At 24.4% G+C, this 18048-nt stretch overlaps 2 protein-coding genes across 2 annotated transcripts; both read left to right on the forward strand.

Annotated features, from left to right (window-relative positions):
- Window positions 1-277: 277 nt before the first annotated feature.
- On the forward strand, window positions 278-1617 carry LOC128961520 (AH receptor-interacting protein-like). The gene is made up of 3 exons (XM_054307767.1): window positions 278-569; window positions 641-941; window positions 1001-1617. The coding sequence occupies exons 1-3, from the start codon at window positions 483-485 to the stop codon at window positions 1615-1617; spliced, it is 1005 nt and encodes a 334-aa protein (XP_054163742.1). The 5' UTR covers window positions 278-482.
- Window positions 1618-1796: 179 nt separating this feature from the next.
- LOC128961295 (pre-rRNA-processing protein TSR1 homolog) lies at window positions 1797-4329 on the forward strand. Its single transcript, XM_054307515.1, has one exon. It carries the CDS (start codon window positions 1914-1916, stop codon window positions 4293-4295), a length of 2382 nt encoding a protein of 793 aa, XP_054163490.1. The 5' UTR covers window positions 1797-1913; the 3' UTR covers window positions 4296-4329.
- Window positions 4330-18048: the final 13719 nt, after the last annotated feature.

An 18048-nucleotide genomic window follows, 5' to 3' on the forward strand; every position in this document is an offset into this window, starting at 1 on the left:
ACAAATATTTTGAATAGTTTATCTTTACATACAGTAATTATTTTCAATTAATTTCATCAATAGTCTAAAATTTTATCTAATGATATTTGTTTTTATTTTTTCATTACTATTGAAATATTGATTGAAAGCAATAAAATATTTTATTTTAAAATATTGACTCAATTATTAATATACCGTAAAATAAATGTACCTTAAATTGAATACAGTATAAAGTTTATACATAGTCTATAGTACTGTATAGTCTATAGTATACACTATAGTACAGTACTTTACAACACTATAATTGAGTGAATGTTATGCATYAGACGTCACGCAATGTTTACATACAATAGGTTTACAGTTATATCACTATTAGATTGATATTACAGTTATTGCCGACAATTTGACTAAATCTACAATAAATTAGACTATAATTGATATCAATTGTTATATTAATTAAATTATTTTTTATATTTCACACCAATTGGTCATAAAGTGAATCAATGAAGATGTCTATTGATTTGATATCGAGTCGTAAAATCTTATATCCAGGAAGTGGTCATTTGCCAGACTTCACTGATGGCACTAAAGTAATGGTCAATGAATACAATCAATCATTTTAATGATAATCCGTTGTATTTGATATTAAAACCACTTATAGGTGACATTTCATTTCAAAACAGTCAAACATAGCGATGACGGCACTCAAGAGGAACAAGTCATCGATGAGAGCAAAAAGTCTGGTAAACCTATGGAACTAATTATCGGAAAAAAATTTAAGTTAATCCTATGGGAAGAATGGATCAAACATATGCGGGTCAATGAAGTGTCACAATTAGTGGCCGACAAACTCTTGTGTACTGATTATCCGTTTGTCTCAAAGTGCTACCGAAAGTTTGCAAAACAGACAGATTCACCTCATGATTCAAATGAGGATCAGATGCCATCACATCATTGTTGTGGTAATTCGTTTATATTTTATATAACAAAACAGTTTTAATCTCTTGATGTTATACCAAAGGAATGGCTGTTAAAAGCGGTTTGGGTCACAAAGATTTAGATGATTTAGTGTTACATCCGAGTCCTCTTAAGTTTACAATAGAGTTATTGAAAGTTGAAAATCCAGAAAATTATGATAAAGATGTTTGGCAAATGAGTCCACAAGAAATGTTAGATTCAATCCCTAAGTATCGCACTGAAGGAAACCGATTATACACTAATGGTTTGTATTCAGAAGCGGCACAACTTTATAGCAAATCTTTGTCTATTGTGGAACAGTTACTCCTAAGAGAGAAACCGGGAGATGAAGATTGGAAACAATTAGATGATATGAAGATTCCATTGTTGTCTAATCTATCACAGTGTAAGCTAATTGAGGAAGAATATTATTTGGTGATTGATTTAACAACACAAGTGCTCGACAGAGAGCCAAACAACACGAAAGCATTATTCAGAAGATCAAAAGGTCATCAAAAAGTATGGAATTTATTGGAAGCCAAACATGACTTACAACGGATTTTAACATTAGATCCGAGTCTTGAAAAGACTGTTAAACGAGAGTTGAAGATAATTCAAGAATTAGAGAAAAACAGTTATGAAAAAGATATGAAACTCTTAAAGGGAAAGTTGTTTTCATAAATTAATACATTAATTCATTTTCGTTTTCAGCATTTGTTTTATTTATTTATTATTTTTAATTATTTTACTAATTATTTAACTTTTGTTATAATTTATTTAATTTTGTTTTAATAAATTATATGAGATTTTTAGCAATTATTGATTGATTGTATTATTTAACGACTTTTCGTGTCAAACAATCAACAGATGTCTCTCAAAATGCATTACAATATCATTGAATGTGCAGTACTTTAAACCACATGTTTTGTCTGATTATCAATCATTGAATCAATTAGTGATCAATTGTGGTGATAATTATGGCACAGGAGACTCACCGATCGGGTCCTTTCAAACAGGACAACAAGCGGCACAAGTTTGGTAGACATCGATCTAATCGGGCCATCAATACGACCAATAAAGGTCGCAAAGAAGACATTAAACATGTGACCAAACGTAAGGATTTAATTAAACGCCACGAAAGACGTAACCAAATGAAACAATTGCGACAAAACAAACGATACGACACTATTGCCAACAAAAGAGGTATTGGTTCCCAAACAGATATATGTCCACCCATTGTGGTGACTATTTTGGATATGAACACCGCTGATGACACCAAAATTAAAGATTCATTCTTTGAATTGATCCGCAACTGTGACCCAAATTGTATTATCAATTGTGACAAAAATGATCGCAATATTCACATCAGTTTTCCAAAACTGAAGACGAGATTTGAGTTTATTTTGTTGGATAATCAGGACTTGTATTCATCTCTCGATGCGGCAAAAGTGACCGACATTTTGTTACTTTTGCATTCACCCAATGATACCACAGATGACGGCAATCATCCGATTTTAGACGCAATATATAGTCATATTTTGCCGACAACTGTACACTTAATTCACGGTTTGGATGGTTTGAGTCTAAAGAAGAAAAATGATGTGAAGAAAGTGATACAAAAATTTATTAATAATAAGTTTGGCGACGAAAAGTTGCGAAGTGTTGATACTATTTCGGAAGCGTTACAATTGATTCATTTCATATCAAATTGTAAACGAAAAGACAATGCATTTCGGTTACATCGGTCTCAAGTATTGGCAGAAAGACTCGACTTCAGTGAAAACAGTGATGACTTACAGTTAGGTACTCTTAAGATATGGGGTTATGTGAGAAACAGAGCTCTTGATGTCAACTCATTGGTTCATATTCCTGGTTTTGGTGACTATCAGATGAATGTTATTGAAGTGCTAACTGATCCAAATCTGTTTAATCGAAAAAATAATAAACTTATTAGTAATATGAATATTGATGATAATAACACTAACTTAGAATTTGTGTTGAGATCTGATCCAACTATACAACAAACTCTTGATTTTGAGAACATTGTAGACCCGATGGAGGGCGAACAGACGTGGCCAACACCAGAGGAATTGAATGCCGCACAAGAAAGTCAAAAGAGCATTAAAAAAGTACCAAAAGGCACATCCGATTATCAAGCGGTTTGGATTCTGGACAATGAAGATGACAATAATAGTTCCAATGATAATAGTGAGTCTGATGAGGAAGACATGATTATGGAGGCAAACAATGAATTAGATTCTGTTGATGAAAATAGTGAAGATGAAGATAAAGATGATGATATGGACACCATGTCTGTCACAACCACTAATGAAGCAAATTATGACCAAAAAATTGATATCACTGAAGAAGAGGCGGCCCTTAAGAAATTTAAAGATCAACGATTGAATGAAATGTTTCCCGATGAAGTAGACACACCTATTGATCAACCGGCCAAAGTTCGATTTGCCCGATATCGTGGTCTTAAAAGTTTCCGAACATCTACGTGGGATTTCAATGAAAATTTACCGAAAGATTACTCCAGAATTTGTCAGTTTGAAAACTTTTTACGGACTAAAAAACGTGTCTTYAATGCGGACGAATCGGGTGCTCAAAGCGGTTGGTTTGTTTGCGTTCATGTGATAAATTGTCCGAAAACTGTTTATGAAATGTATGGCAACAACAACAAGAAACCACTTATACTTTACAGTCTCTTAGAACACGAGCACAGGATGTCGACAATCAATTTGGTCATCAAAAAGGTTTCATCATTTAGTGAATCACTCAAATCAAAAGAATCGTTTATCTTTCATTTGGGTTGTCGTCGATTCAGAGCTTCTCCTATATTTTCTGCCCACACTAATGGAGATAAACATAAGTTGGAGCGCTTTATGAGAAGTGATGTGCCAGTAGTGGCCACACTATACGCCCCAATAACTTTTCCGCCCTCATCGGTGCTCGTATATAAACAAAGAGAAGATGGCTCTCAGCAATTGGTGGCCACCGGTTCTCTATTGAGTTGTAATCCTAATCGTGTAATTGTTAAGCGAATTGTATTAAGCGGTCATCCGTTTAAAATCAATCGAAAACATGCAGTCGTCCGATACATGTTCTTCAATAGAGATGATATTATGTGGTTTAAGCCGATAGAGTTGCGGACAAAGTATGGTCGCAAAGGACATATAAGGGAACCATTGGGAACTCACGGACACATGAAATGTGTTTTTGACAGACAACTCAACTCTCAGGACACGGTTCTCATGAATTTATATAAGAGAGTGTTTCCCAAATGGACTTACGATTCATTAGATAATGTATTGCAATCCACTTATAATAATAATAACGAAAAGATGAATCAATAAATTTTATTAAATTTAATATGTATTAAAATATGCTATAAAATAAATATATAAACAAATTATGAATATTTTATTTTTATTATAATAGTTTTGTAATAATTATTGATATTATAATAAATTGCAAAATATTTGTACTATAATGTTGTATTTAATGTTAAGTTATACAGTAATTACTAATTACCGTAAATTAAAAAATCAAATAAATTTATATTAATAAAAGTTTTTAATAACTGAACTAATTTACAGTACAGACTATAATCTAGATATTGTCGACGTTTTATATGAATGAAACAAACAATACATTTACTAATTGATTGAATATTCAATACATTGATTGGCAAAGACTGCACAAGACTTACACCAATTGATCCATAAGTTTGTATTGATTTGATTGCTATTACTTGTTGTCTTAAGTATACAATGTCTTCACGAGAGGGTAAGTGTAACACGTCTTTCACATGAATTAACATAACATATATGTTGATCCAAAAGGTGGTAAAAAGAAACCATTGAAACAACCGAAGAAAGATAACAAAGAAATAGATGAATCAGATATGGAGTTCAAGAAGAAGCAACAGGAAGAACAAAAAAAGTTGAAAGAAATGGCAGCAAAAGCCGGTCAAAAGGGTCCACTTGTGAGCGGAGGGATCAAGAAATCTGGCAAAAAGTAGACTCATTTTATCATATTTCTTAAGTTGTGACCATTGATTGATTAATTGATTGTTTTAATTAATGATTAACCACTTTATGTCATATAAAATGTCTACTTTTATAAACTATAAATTTAATTATAAAAATTGTTTTTATTATTTAACAAATACTGTAAACATTAAATAAAACTATTGTTTCTGTGAACACACGCTCTGAACAATACTTATAATTAAATTGTAATTAAATTGTTAATTCAAAAATCAATTCAAAGAATAAGTTTAGATTTGAATTGAAATTATTTTTAATATTTGCGTTAATCTGTAATACAAATGGCTTCAAAGGAAACATATAATAATAATGAAGACTTTTGGACGACTGCTCCAAAAGGCAAATGGTTTTTACCGAAGACATTGTTTGGACAGCCGTTTCCTACTCAACAATCAGTTAAACATCCAATGAGTTACCCGACGAGTACTAAAAGTACTCAAACTCGACACCAAAAAGATCTGACCCCTCGTCACAGCAATACTTCTACCACCAGTCAAACTGATCACAAACTTAGATCCCAATCATTTTCAGGATTTCCTATAAGAAAGAGAGTAGATGTCCGTCGACGCGCTTTTCAAACCAAATCAGTTGAAACACAAACACAAGATGTAGATTTGGATGACACGGGTTATCATAGTCATGACAGTAGAAGTGGAAGTACTGCTCAGAACCAAACGACTTCTACTCAAACTCCAGATGAAAATCAAGAATTTAATCCAAACGACTTGTGGGATAAAGAAGAGTTTGGTGACGTCATTGCTTATTACCCGAAAGACTTCTTTGGATATAAATTGCCCTCAAATGTCCAAAAAAGACAAACTCGAAAGGAAAATGAAAAGGAAAAGCAAAATGAAAAGCAATCACAAGATATCGATTTGGATGATACGGGTTATCAAAGCCATGACAACAGTAGTAAACGTTATGATCACAAGAAAACAACTTCAACACAAACTCAATATGAAAGTCAAAAGTTTGATGCAAATGACTTGTGGGATAAAGAAGAGTTTGGTGATGTCATTGCCTATTATCCGAAAGACTTCTTTGGATATAAATTGCCATCAAATATCCAAACAAGACAAAGTCAAGAGGACAGGCAAACACAAGATGATTATAGAAGTACTGCACCGAAAGATATTTGGGATACAGAACTGATGAATGGTATTGAATGGCATTTTCCCAAAACCTTTTTTGGTCTTCCATTTCCATCCAAAACTAAAAGACCTAATTGGAGTCCACGCAAGAGTCGTAAGACTAATACTCAAACTCGAGACCAGAGTGAAGCATTTGATCCAACTGGGCTTTGGGATAAAGTGGAGTTAGGAGGTGTTGTTGGCTTTTATCCAAAAGACTTTTTTGGATATAAATTGCCGTCTAATGTCCAAACAAGACACAGTCAAGAGAATAGACAAACACAGACTCAAGATCGGAGTCAAGAATTTGATCCAAATGGCTTATGGAATAAAGAAGAGTTTGGTGGTGTCATTGCTTATTACCCGAAAGACTTCTTTGGATATAAATTGCCGTCAAATGTTCAAACAAGACAAACTCAAAAGCAAAAGGAAAAGCAAAAGCAAGAGGAAAAGCAAACACAAACACAAGATATCGATTTGGATGATACGGGTTATCAAAGCCATACCGACACCAGTAAACGTTATGATCACAAGAAAACAACTTCAACACAAACTCAATATGAAAGACATAGAATTACTAAAGACAGCCCTCAAACAAAATCAAAGGCTATGTATAACCCAAATCGTCCCATTCCTCCCCGTCCTCTCAGTCCTACACTTGAAATACACTACAGAGTGCTTCCAGACTAGTGTCTGTCTGTTTCACACTCGGTATCAAAAATGAGTTACATTTCAAATAAAAATCTTTTCCGGTTTTATCAAAATTAAAATCTCATCACTTGTTTTGTTTGTTTGTTTGCATTTAATAACAAAAATTATTTATTTATTATAATGTTTTTTCCTTCTTTTATATCAAAAATCAAATATAAATTTATTGTTAATATAGAGTAACATAACATATAAGTAGAAGTTATGAGTTTATAAAATACAGGTATGAGACGTGATATTGCATTAATCATAAGGGCATTGTGTCTTCAATTGATTAATAGAAATAATAATTTCATATTTATTAGGCTACAGTTTAATGTAATTATTATTATTATTAAATAGTTTTAAATTAGTAAAAGAATAAATATTTTATAAATTGTTTTAAAGTTATAAATGGATTCAAAATATAAGAAATCGATTTATTTACGTGAAGAATATCACTCTATGAGTCCTCCACACACACCACCGCCTCCTCCACCACCACTCACTGATATCTTCAATCAAATGGATGGACTTAAGTATGAATTTATATATAAATCAGAGATGAAGTATACAACAGGTAAACCATACAAGAAAGTCATTGAAATACCAATGATTAAGTCGGAAATACAACAAACAAAACTACCCATCAGTTCGAGCACTACTGTAATGTCTTATAAACATCTTTCAGGTATTAATTGAAACTGTTTTTGGTTTTTTCAAATGATTTAATTTAGTATTTTTTATTTTATAAGGATTGAAATAAATGAAAAACTTAAATAATTACAGTAAAACTGCAATGATATCTAATTTTATTTATATATTAATCTAATATTAATTTTTCCTATGGGTTGATAATTAACATTATTTGTTTTTATAAAATTATAATTTTTTAGAAAAATAAATTTATTATAATCACTTACCGGTAATATATAAATATTATTTGCACTAATATAAATTAATTATTTACATTTAAATGATTGTATTTTACTCATAATAATTATTTATTAAAATATTGTAAAATCATAAAATGTATTTAAAATATTAATAATAAATATATAGAATATATAAAATAATATATAGAATAAAATAAAAATGCAATTTTTTAGTAACAATTCAACTGAAATGTAATTTTATTTAAATTATAAGTTTCGTTAATTTTTAAAGGAAACTTTGGTATTGTTTCACAAATAATAATAAGACATTTGTTTGTTTCAAAGTAATGATTAATTGAAAATTTTAATTATTTCTGCTCAAAATATCTGTTTAACCAATGAATACTATATTATTAATAATGATTAAATTCATTCATTATAATTTTGACATATGAATGCATAACAATAGTCGTAACCAAATATACTGTGTTTTAGTGTATATATATATATAATTAATAATTAAAATTTAATTATGTTTTAACTTTTAAAATAAAAAACTATATATAAGTTAATATAAGTTACTTGCAATATTACAAACTATTTATTTTTATAACTAATTTATAGCAAAAACAAATTTAATTTAAGTTGAATTTATTGATTTAGATTGAAATACAAATTTTATGTAAATATTTATTATTTAATTAATAGATTATTTGAAAAAAATATTAATTAAAAAACTGGTTTCAATTATTTTATATTGTATTATATTTATATAAAATATAGATGAAACCATAAGTTGACAGAATATTAACTTGGTCATTTGACATATAACTGTAACATTTGTATTGTAAGTGTTTTACATACGATAATACTGTATCTATTTGTGATCATAAAATTGTAACCTAAATAATATAAGTAATATATCTAGTTATTAATTATTTCACTTAATGTTTTAATTGTGATTTTAAGACATATTTAGAATCATTTATTAAATGTTTGAAAAATTAATTTAATTGTGAAAACACATAACAATTCAGAAATTGAGATAAAAGTTTCAACAAAAGGTAACATTTTTTCTGTAAAATTCTTTATGTATTATATTTACCTTATCTTTAAAAGCGTCGCTATAATAATGGTTTTCATTTTTTAAAAAATTTTATTTTTAATATCTTAGTCGTGGTGTGAATCTTGAAAATGTTATTTTTAAAAATATTTAAATTAATGGTCACATTGTATATTGTAAAGCATGGTAAGATCATTAGAGTTACATGTTACTTTATTATTATTAGACAATTGATAGATATATACTACTTTATATACTACTAAAAATAGTAATTGAAATTCATATATTTAAAATACTAAAGTTTTTCTTAAAAATAATTATTAAAGTTATCATCTATGTCTATACATCAATATATTGTAAATCACTCATGTTATGCAAGTTTTAAATACTATTCATATGGTAAAGCTTTGACTATAAATCAAAGCCAATAAAATGATTATATTATACATTGTGTGACAAAAAGTTTGATAAATAGGCGTCATTTTAGTTATAAATGCCTTTTTAGAGCATAAGTCGATAAATTGTAATTATAATACATATTACTATAATTAATAAATATTAAGCAAATGCTGTGCTTTAGAGCGGGCAGTAAATGCTTGAATAGGCGTTGTGTTAATGCATTTCATTAGACTTTAATGAAAGTTTGCATTTCATTGACATATAGCTATAATTTATATTCATTGGTATTTTTTATTAAAATTTTGATCAATTAGCAATTATTCAATAAGTTAATCAATTTCACAAAATAATTTATAAATATTTTATACTTAAGTATTAGACTAAATAACTTATTTTAACTACTTTAAAATATAGTATTAGTACAAGATATACTTATCATTTTTTTGTTAAATTTTTTAATAAAGCTTATTTAAAAAATAACTGTTTATAAATTGTAAATAAGTTTAAATTATTTTTTAAAAAATTTTAATAAAACATTATTTGAAAGGATTTCCGGGACATTAAATAAATTGTGAATGACTTGACAAATATGAAGACATGAGATGTATGTAAAGTTGTAAACAAATTTAAACAAAAAGTAAAGCAAAGAAAATATCAGTCATTTATGATATATTGAACTATAAATATAATGATAACTAATGGTCACACATTATAAAATTGGTTAATGATTTTTAATTTATTTAATAAATGTTACTTATAATATTAGTTTATTTAAAACTATAAATAAAATTAAAAGCATAAAAGATTATATTAATTAATTTTATTATATGGATTAATAATTTAATTTAATATTATTTTTATATACTGTATGTAAGTTAAATTATATAAAAAATATATTGTGGTGATTCATGTTTTGTTAGTTATAAAAATAAGTTGATTTTAACTCAAATTATTTATTTTTTATTTTATTATATAATGTATATATTGGCGTAAGTATGTATAATATTTTGTTTGTCAAAATTTCACAAATAATATTTGCCACAATTTAATTTTTATGATAATTTGTTTTTAAAAATGTATTGATAATAATAATTTTGTTTAATATATTATTTATTGCAATAAATTATATTTGTTTTTACAAATGCTTTTCACGAATAAATAAAGTTAAATAATCGAATATTCAATAATAAAATAAATAATATATAAGCAATGGTCAAAATTAGAAATAAATAATTAATAATTAATTTTAACATAAAATAATTTATTTTCCAAATTCTTTAGTAAATAGATGTAAATAAACGAGTTGTGTGTGACTCGAGATTATATTATTTGATAGATTAGATGATTGCCTGATATGCTTGAGTGCACGCAAATTGTTAATTAAGAAAAGGGAAAAATAATACAATGAATAGATATTAAGAATATTTATATATTATTTAGTATTGGATAGCCATTGCATTACTATATTGTATATACTGCAGAATTTAATTATATAAAAAATATTTTAAAATGTGTTCACTTAAATAGCTATAAAATTTTATTATAAACTTGAATTTCTTATATTATTAAATATTATATGTTTTGTAAATTTTTAAAATTTTAGAAATAAGTTTTCTGTAGTATTATATATACTACAGTGCTTTTATAATATAATATAATGTATACAAATTGTAAATAAAATTAAATTTTCAGACATTTTTATTTGCTATGATTTCAATTTTAGCCGCATTTGACGTAAATTCTTTGATCCGATTATTACTTTGCTTTTAAAAGCATAATAATAATAATAATAATAATGAGACATTTTGTAAAAATTTGTTTTGAATCAATGCTTTTATGCTTTTAAATTAATTTTATAGAAAAACATATGAAACTTTAATTAGAGAATTAGAGATTTAGTTTTGTAATATATTTTAACGACATTTATAAATAATGTTTGTTTATTTTGTTGTTTGATTTGTTGGGAATTTGAAAATTCACTAAAATAATAATGTCTAAAATACAGGTATTTTATGTATGATAATTTATATTGATATATAATTATTACAATAAAATATACACTTTTGCAAAAAATGGTGTCTTATATTTATGGAGTAAATCAATGAGAGGCCACAAGTGATGATCTAAAAATAGCTGTGATGTACCTGAGCTGAGTGCAGTTACCTAAATAGCATCAATAAGTTTGGGCGCTATTTGAGCTTCAAGTGCAAAAAACTGTAATGAGTGAAAATGTTATGTAATAACAAAATAAGATAAAATTGTAATTTCTCATTTATATAAGCATTTTTTCATTGATCGGGCAATAAATACAACCAACAATATACTGTAAAACTAACTATAAATAACTAACACTTCATTTATATAACACAGATATCATCAAATAAACAGTTGGTTATTTAAAAGTAACTCTGTTTCTCAGTGAACCCATGATTTGCAACCTTAACTATAGTTTCGTATAGAGCTAACTATGATAACAATTGATTTATAAAATAAGATCAATAATAACAATGCAAACGTGTTAAATCTGCATCGATATGAATATCTACATATAGTGTACTGTATATAGTGTTAATAATTGTATCAATTGATAGATATTATTGAAGCAATTTTTATATAAGAATATTCATTACATTATAAATGAAATGATCGCCAATTGAAGTGACGAATAGAGTGAAGAAATAAGACACAAATTGCTTAAATATTTTGGTCAATGTTGTCATAGAGATACCCATTGACGTCAACTTACAGGCATTATTGGAGAACAACAGCACCGGTAGACTGAACACAGCAAACATAGCACTGATAGCACTAATACTGCAAACAGAGAGCACTGGGAGACTAATTCAGGCAATGGCTCTGACACTCACTGAGAAGTGAATTGCAATTTGCAAACATAATATGAGATCCAAAGATATTTAATTGTTTGCAATCATCGTTAAATAAAATCTCATTTTAATAAACTTTACATTTTATATCATATAATTCACAGCAATAAATGCAATAATAATAATTAATAATAATTAATTATAAAGATTTATAAATAAATTATTTAAATTGAAAACAAAATATTCTTTAAAAAATTAAAACTTAACAATTAATTTATTACAAAAATTTGCTAAAAGAGCACAAAATGATGTGAACTCTATTTTATAGCAAATCATTAGATATATTAATTCAGAGTCTAACTTATTAACAATAAATTATATAAATATCTATGTTATTTTCATTATAATTATTAAGTAAAATTTATTATAAACATTTTGTAATTTTTATAATAATAAAATTAATATTTATGTACTGTTATCACGCAATGAGAATACATGTAAAACCAGTCAATATTTAATATGGAAAGACAGTCTCTAAAAGCACTATATTATATAACATGTAATATTGATATTTGATATGATATGTTATGATTAGTTAAGCATAAGTAAAAAGACACGACAATTATAAATGTGTCGACACTTCAAAACTAAGAGATCCGCACAATATTTAAGTTAAACTTTTGACAAAAATAAGAGATAATTAATATTCAGTCATAAGAAAAATTTTGCATCTATTATATTATATTATATTGTATAGAATTGTACGGTATAATATTATATTGTATTTAAGTCTAGAAATTTCATTATATTTAATGAGAATAATTACTATTTTATGCTTTAAATGTATGGTTTGCTGTAATAATGTTTTCAAAAAGCAACTTGATCAATTATTCATAAGTCATGTATATGTCATTTAATTTTGGTTCTCTATAAATATTATATATAAAAAGTACTGTATATTACTATTAATAGTATATTTAAACAGATATTAATATATATATATATATATATGTAAATATATATAAATATGTGTATATACAGTATTTTAAAAAATATAAGTATTAAAACGATATATAGTGACAAATAAATTGAAAATAAATTTAGATTTATATAAAAGGAGTAAAATACAAATATTTGTAAACATTTACTGTTGAATTATGTGAGTTACTGTTAAAGTAAAATATATTTAAATAAAAAGTGAAAAATATTTGGAATTTTTATAAGTAAGTGTTTTCAAGTCTAATAAAACCTGTTTTTACAATACAATCGCTTATTTATTCTTTGGTTAAACTTTTCATTTTTGATTTCAATGAATCATTGAATAACTGAGTAAATGAATGAATGAGAAACTTCTTTCTAATGGCTTTGAAATAGATATCATAAACTAAAAAATAGTCTTTTTTGTATACATATGATGTATACAGTAAAATATAGACTACAATATTTATGTGAATACAGTATTTATATTTATGTGATTGATATTTGTGTTTATTTAGATATATTTTTTCAATTCAATAAAATTGTAGTGAACTGACTGTTCACTGGTTGGCAAAACTATTTACAATTCAATGTTAAAGCATATGATTTGATGCGTGAAAATATATTTAATGGACTCACGTATTGTTTGTTCCAAGTTTTGTGCCCTCTATTTGCTCTATAAATAGTAAATAAATCTTTGTCTACATTATGAATATAAGTTTTTTATAACAGATATTTCAACTAAACAAATGTGTTATTAATCTTATGTTGTTTTCCACTCATGAGTTATCAGAAAATGTTATTTTAAAGATTTTAAAGATTTTGTTTTTTGTAATCATCTAATTTAAGATTACTTTTTCATTTTAAGTTTCCATTTATTAAATAATATTCATAAGTAGAAATATGAAAATTCTAAGAGAATTAATGTTATATCAAATAATTACACTTATTTGTAAGTAATAATGTATTATTAAATAATTATAATGACTTACTAAAAAAATTAATAATTTTCTATGACTTTATAAAAATAAACTGATGATTATATTGAAGAAAAGTTCTCTCTTTTTTAAACTTTTATCAATAGATTGACATTAAATTGTTTGCATCTGTCTTTTGATATGTTTTATTGATATGTTTTTATCTAGTAATACACTAACACTAAAATTATTAATTAAATAATTTTAAATATCATAAATAACTAATATTTTTATCAATAATACTAATGACTATTATAATTTTAATTGATTATTGAAAGATTACAAAATAATAGACTATTTTATTAAAATAATTTCGAATTTTTAAATTTTTCTATTACACTTATTTAAAAATGATTATAGAAAAAATATAATTAAAATTCTACAAAAACTAAAATTTATAATAATTTAAATTATATCAATTCTATATAATATGTGTAGTGTATTATAAACTTTGCATATTATGTATTAATTTTTTATACAATATTTTATATAAGAATCTCACAATATAACAAAATATGATTTTTATAAATATTTCTGAAAATTTTTCTCAGGAAAATTTATTAAAATTTATTATTTCACATCTCTATATATTACAATTTAATTTATAGCTTTATTATATTTTTATTATAGTATAATGCAAATATTGTTAACAGTATAAATATATAATATTGAATTTTTAAAATTTAATAAAAAAAATATTGAAACAGAAAAAAGAAAAATTATAAATATATAAAAATTGTTATGTTATTTGTTATTATAATATTTGCCAAAAAATTTTAACTATTAAGTGAAATATTAGAATATATTTTGAATTGTTTTTTAATAATAATAAATTTATAGTATTATAACATTGTTTAATACTGTAAATTTTCTGGTCTATTATTATATAATCATATTATATAATGCATCGATTGTTTCGTGTAAATTGTAAAATATGTCGCGAAATAGATTACTCCAGAGGTTTAGCAGATGTGACCAAACATATTGAGTGAAACTTATTAAACATTTTTATAGAGTTATATATTATATAATATAACACTTTTTACTTTTGATCAATAAATGTATTAAATTATATAATGTTTAGTATTGTTTATAAAAAATATTATTATTTTCATATTATAAAAACTTATTTTCTATAATTAATTTTTATAAAAAGTTATTTATTAAATTTTTTAGTAATAAGTTAAGAATTCTTTTTTTAAACATAGGTTAAAGTTTTAATTTTTAAAATTGTATTAATGTTTGTAACATTAGAAAGATTGTTGTATTTATAATAAAATTTCAAATTATTAATAAATGATTTAAAGTCATTATATTTTCTCATATCATTATTAAGCAAATTATATAAATTTATTATAATTAAAATTAAAATTATCAAACATTTCTATATGTTTATTATGTTTTCTAATATATAGACCATTTTTAGATGTCTAATAAAATTAAAATAACTAAATCAATGGTCTGGTATAGTTTTACATTTAATTTTTTAAAAGTGTTTTAATGCATTAAATTATTTACGTTTATGTAATGTTTTTAAATCTAAAATTTTTAGTCTTTGTTCATAATTTAAGTTTGTTTTTCACATTTATAACAAATATATTTAGTCATAATCTTTGAATGTTTTCAATATTATTATATTATGTTTTGTTTGAAACCCAATATTTAAAAGAATACTCTATTATCGAAAAATATAAGTTTTTTTTATAAAATTTTAACATAGTTTTATAATTACACTTTTTACATATAAATTATAAAAATTTTAATTTTGAAAAAGATTTGTAAATTATATCATTACAAATCTTCAACAATAATTTATTATTATATATTAAGCCTAAATGTTTATGACTAGAAACAGTTTGTATTAATTTTTCATTAATATTATATTGAAAATTAATAATAGATTTTTAAAGATTTAGTTTCATATGTTTTGTAAAACTATCATTTAATGTCAAATCTCTTTCATTACAATAATTACTAAAGTTATTTAAATTGTTTTATATGTTTATAAAATTAGTAAATTATATATTATTTTCAACAAAATTACATCACAACAATATATTATTAAAAATGTATTTATTTGTATTTAATTTAAATATATTTAAGCTAATACATAATACATTCAGTAATAAACAAATTAAAATTTATTATTAATTTATAATTATTGTTTTATTTATAATGAAAAATTAATTCTAATTATAATAAAAAAGTATTAACAATTTCAAATCAAATTGCAAGTTTAAACAAAAATGTAAAAATTGTTTGACTAATAGTTACTTTACAGACAAAACTTTATAAAAAAAATATAATTTTTATGTCTTTATTTAGTAATGTAATGTAGAATTACATCAATAATGTCATCACATTCTATAACATTTACCTCTAATGTCTCACCTTTTCCATAGCATTTGCTGGAAATTAAAACTTTTTACTTAAAATGATAGTTAATTATTTTAAAACTATTTTTTTGTTATTATATTTTAATTGATTTATCAATCGGATGAGTTAACCTTTATTTTAAAACAAATCGCATCAAAATCTGTCAATTATTTTAAGAGGTATTTACATTTTTTTCAGTACCAGATAGTTGTTTTGCTAATAGTATATAAAGTCTGTGACAGAAGGGTGCGAACTGGTTTTTGCTTAATATCTCTATAACTAATTGATCTAGATCAATAAAAATTTTATGAGAAACATGGAATCCTGGGACGTATAACTTAGTATAGTTAGTTTTTATAGATTTCAGCTTATGTAGCTAAGCACCGGTATGTGCCATATCTCTAAAACTATAATAAATAGCTAAATTCTGATAATGTGAATTTAAACTAGGTGAAAATTCATTAGACACGTGTTTCGGTAATTTTTTAAAAAATTAATAAATTTTAAACAAAAAGCAAAAAAATGTAAAATTTATGATATTTTGATATTATCTAGGAAAAAAGTGTCTAGGTATTTTGTTATGAAATTAATCTATTATTATTTGTTATTTTACAAGGAATAATTATTCTATTTACAATTTTTAATTATCATGCTTAGTTTTTGAGATATTAAAGAAAAACATTTTTACTATTATATAATATTTTCTTATAAAATTTTATTAATTATATTTGTTACTAAATTTATATAATGGTAAAAATGTTTTTATTTAATATCTCAAAAACTAAGCATGATAATTAAAAATTGTAAATAGAATAATTATTCCTTGTAAAATAACAAATAATAATAGATTAATTTCATAACAAAATACCTAGACACTTTTTTCCTAGATAATATCAAAATATCATAAATTTTACATTTTTTTGCTTTTTGTTTAAAATTTATTAATTTTTTAAAAAATTACCGAAACACGTGTCTAATGAATTTTCACCTAGTTTAAATTCACATTATCAGAATTTAGCTATTTATTATAGTTTTAGAGATATGGCACATACCGGTGCTTAGCTACATAAGCTGAAATCTATAAAAACTAACTATACTAAGTTATACGTCCCAGGATTCCATGTTTCTCATAAAATTTTTATTGATCTAGATCAATTAGTTATAGAGATATTAAGCAAAAACCAGTTCGCACCCTTCTGTCACAGACTTTATAATACTTAATTATTTGAATGGTATAATAACGTTATAATTGCTTAATAGCTAATTATTTGATTATTTTAATTATCTATATTATATAAACTACTAATATAAACGTTTTATTAAACAATATTATGCTTACAAATAATAAATAATATATTGAAAATATCATCACTAATTATTATTGATTTATTTTTAACTAATACTCTTATATAATTTTTTCAATTATAAATTAATTTTAATATTAACTATCTAACAATTTTAATAATTAAAATAATTAATAAATTATCATTAATATATCATTTAACAATTGATTATTTGATTATATTAATCACTTTCCGTGATATCTAATAAAATGTTTGACTATAATATCTGATGAGAATATTATACAGTATTTAACATGTATTTATAATAAGTGTCAAATCATGTATCAAATAATCATAGTTTATAATAAATTTATAAATTGTAATTATTTTAAAAACTTAAATATACAATTAAACAATAAGGCAATACTTGTTTTAATAAGAGATTTAGTTTATATACAGTATAT

The sequence above is a fragment of the Oppia nitens genome, unplaced genomic scaffold, assembly GCF_028296485.1.
Source record: "Oppia nitens isolate AA-2021 unplaced genomic scaffold, nextdenovo-longstitch-racon4-pilon3 scaffold5_pilon_pilon_pilon, whole genome shotgun sequence".
Classification (NCBI taxonomy): Eukaryota; Metazoa; Arthropoda; class Arachnida; order Sarcoptiformes; family Oppiidae; genus Oppia; species Oppia nitens.

Bases quoted from the DNA above. Each gene is read 5' to 3' on its own strand.
- LOC128961520 (XM_054307767.1), top strand. From the start codon at position 483: ATGAAGATGTCTATTGATTTGATATCGAGTCGTAAAATCTTATATCCA. The intron at 570-640 runs GTAATGGTCAAT...AACCACTTATAG, and splicing joins ACTTCACTGATGGCACTAAA to GTGACATTTCATTTCAAAAC. The intron at 942-1,000 runs GTAATTCGTTTA...GTTATACCAAAG, and splicing joins GCCATCACATCATTGTTGTG to GAATGGCTGTTAAAAGCGGT.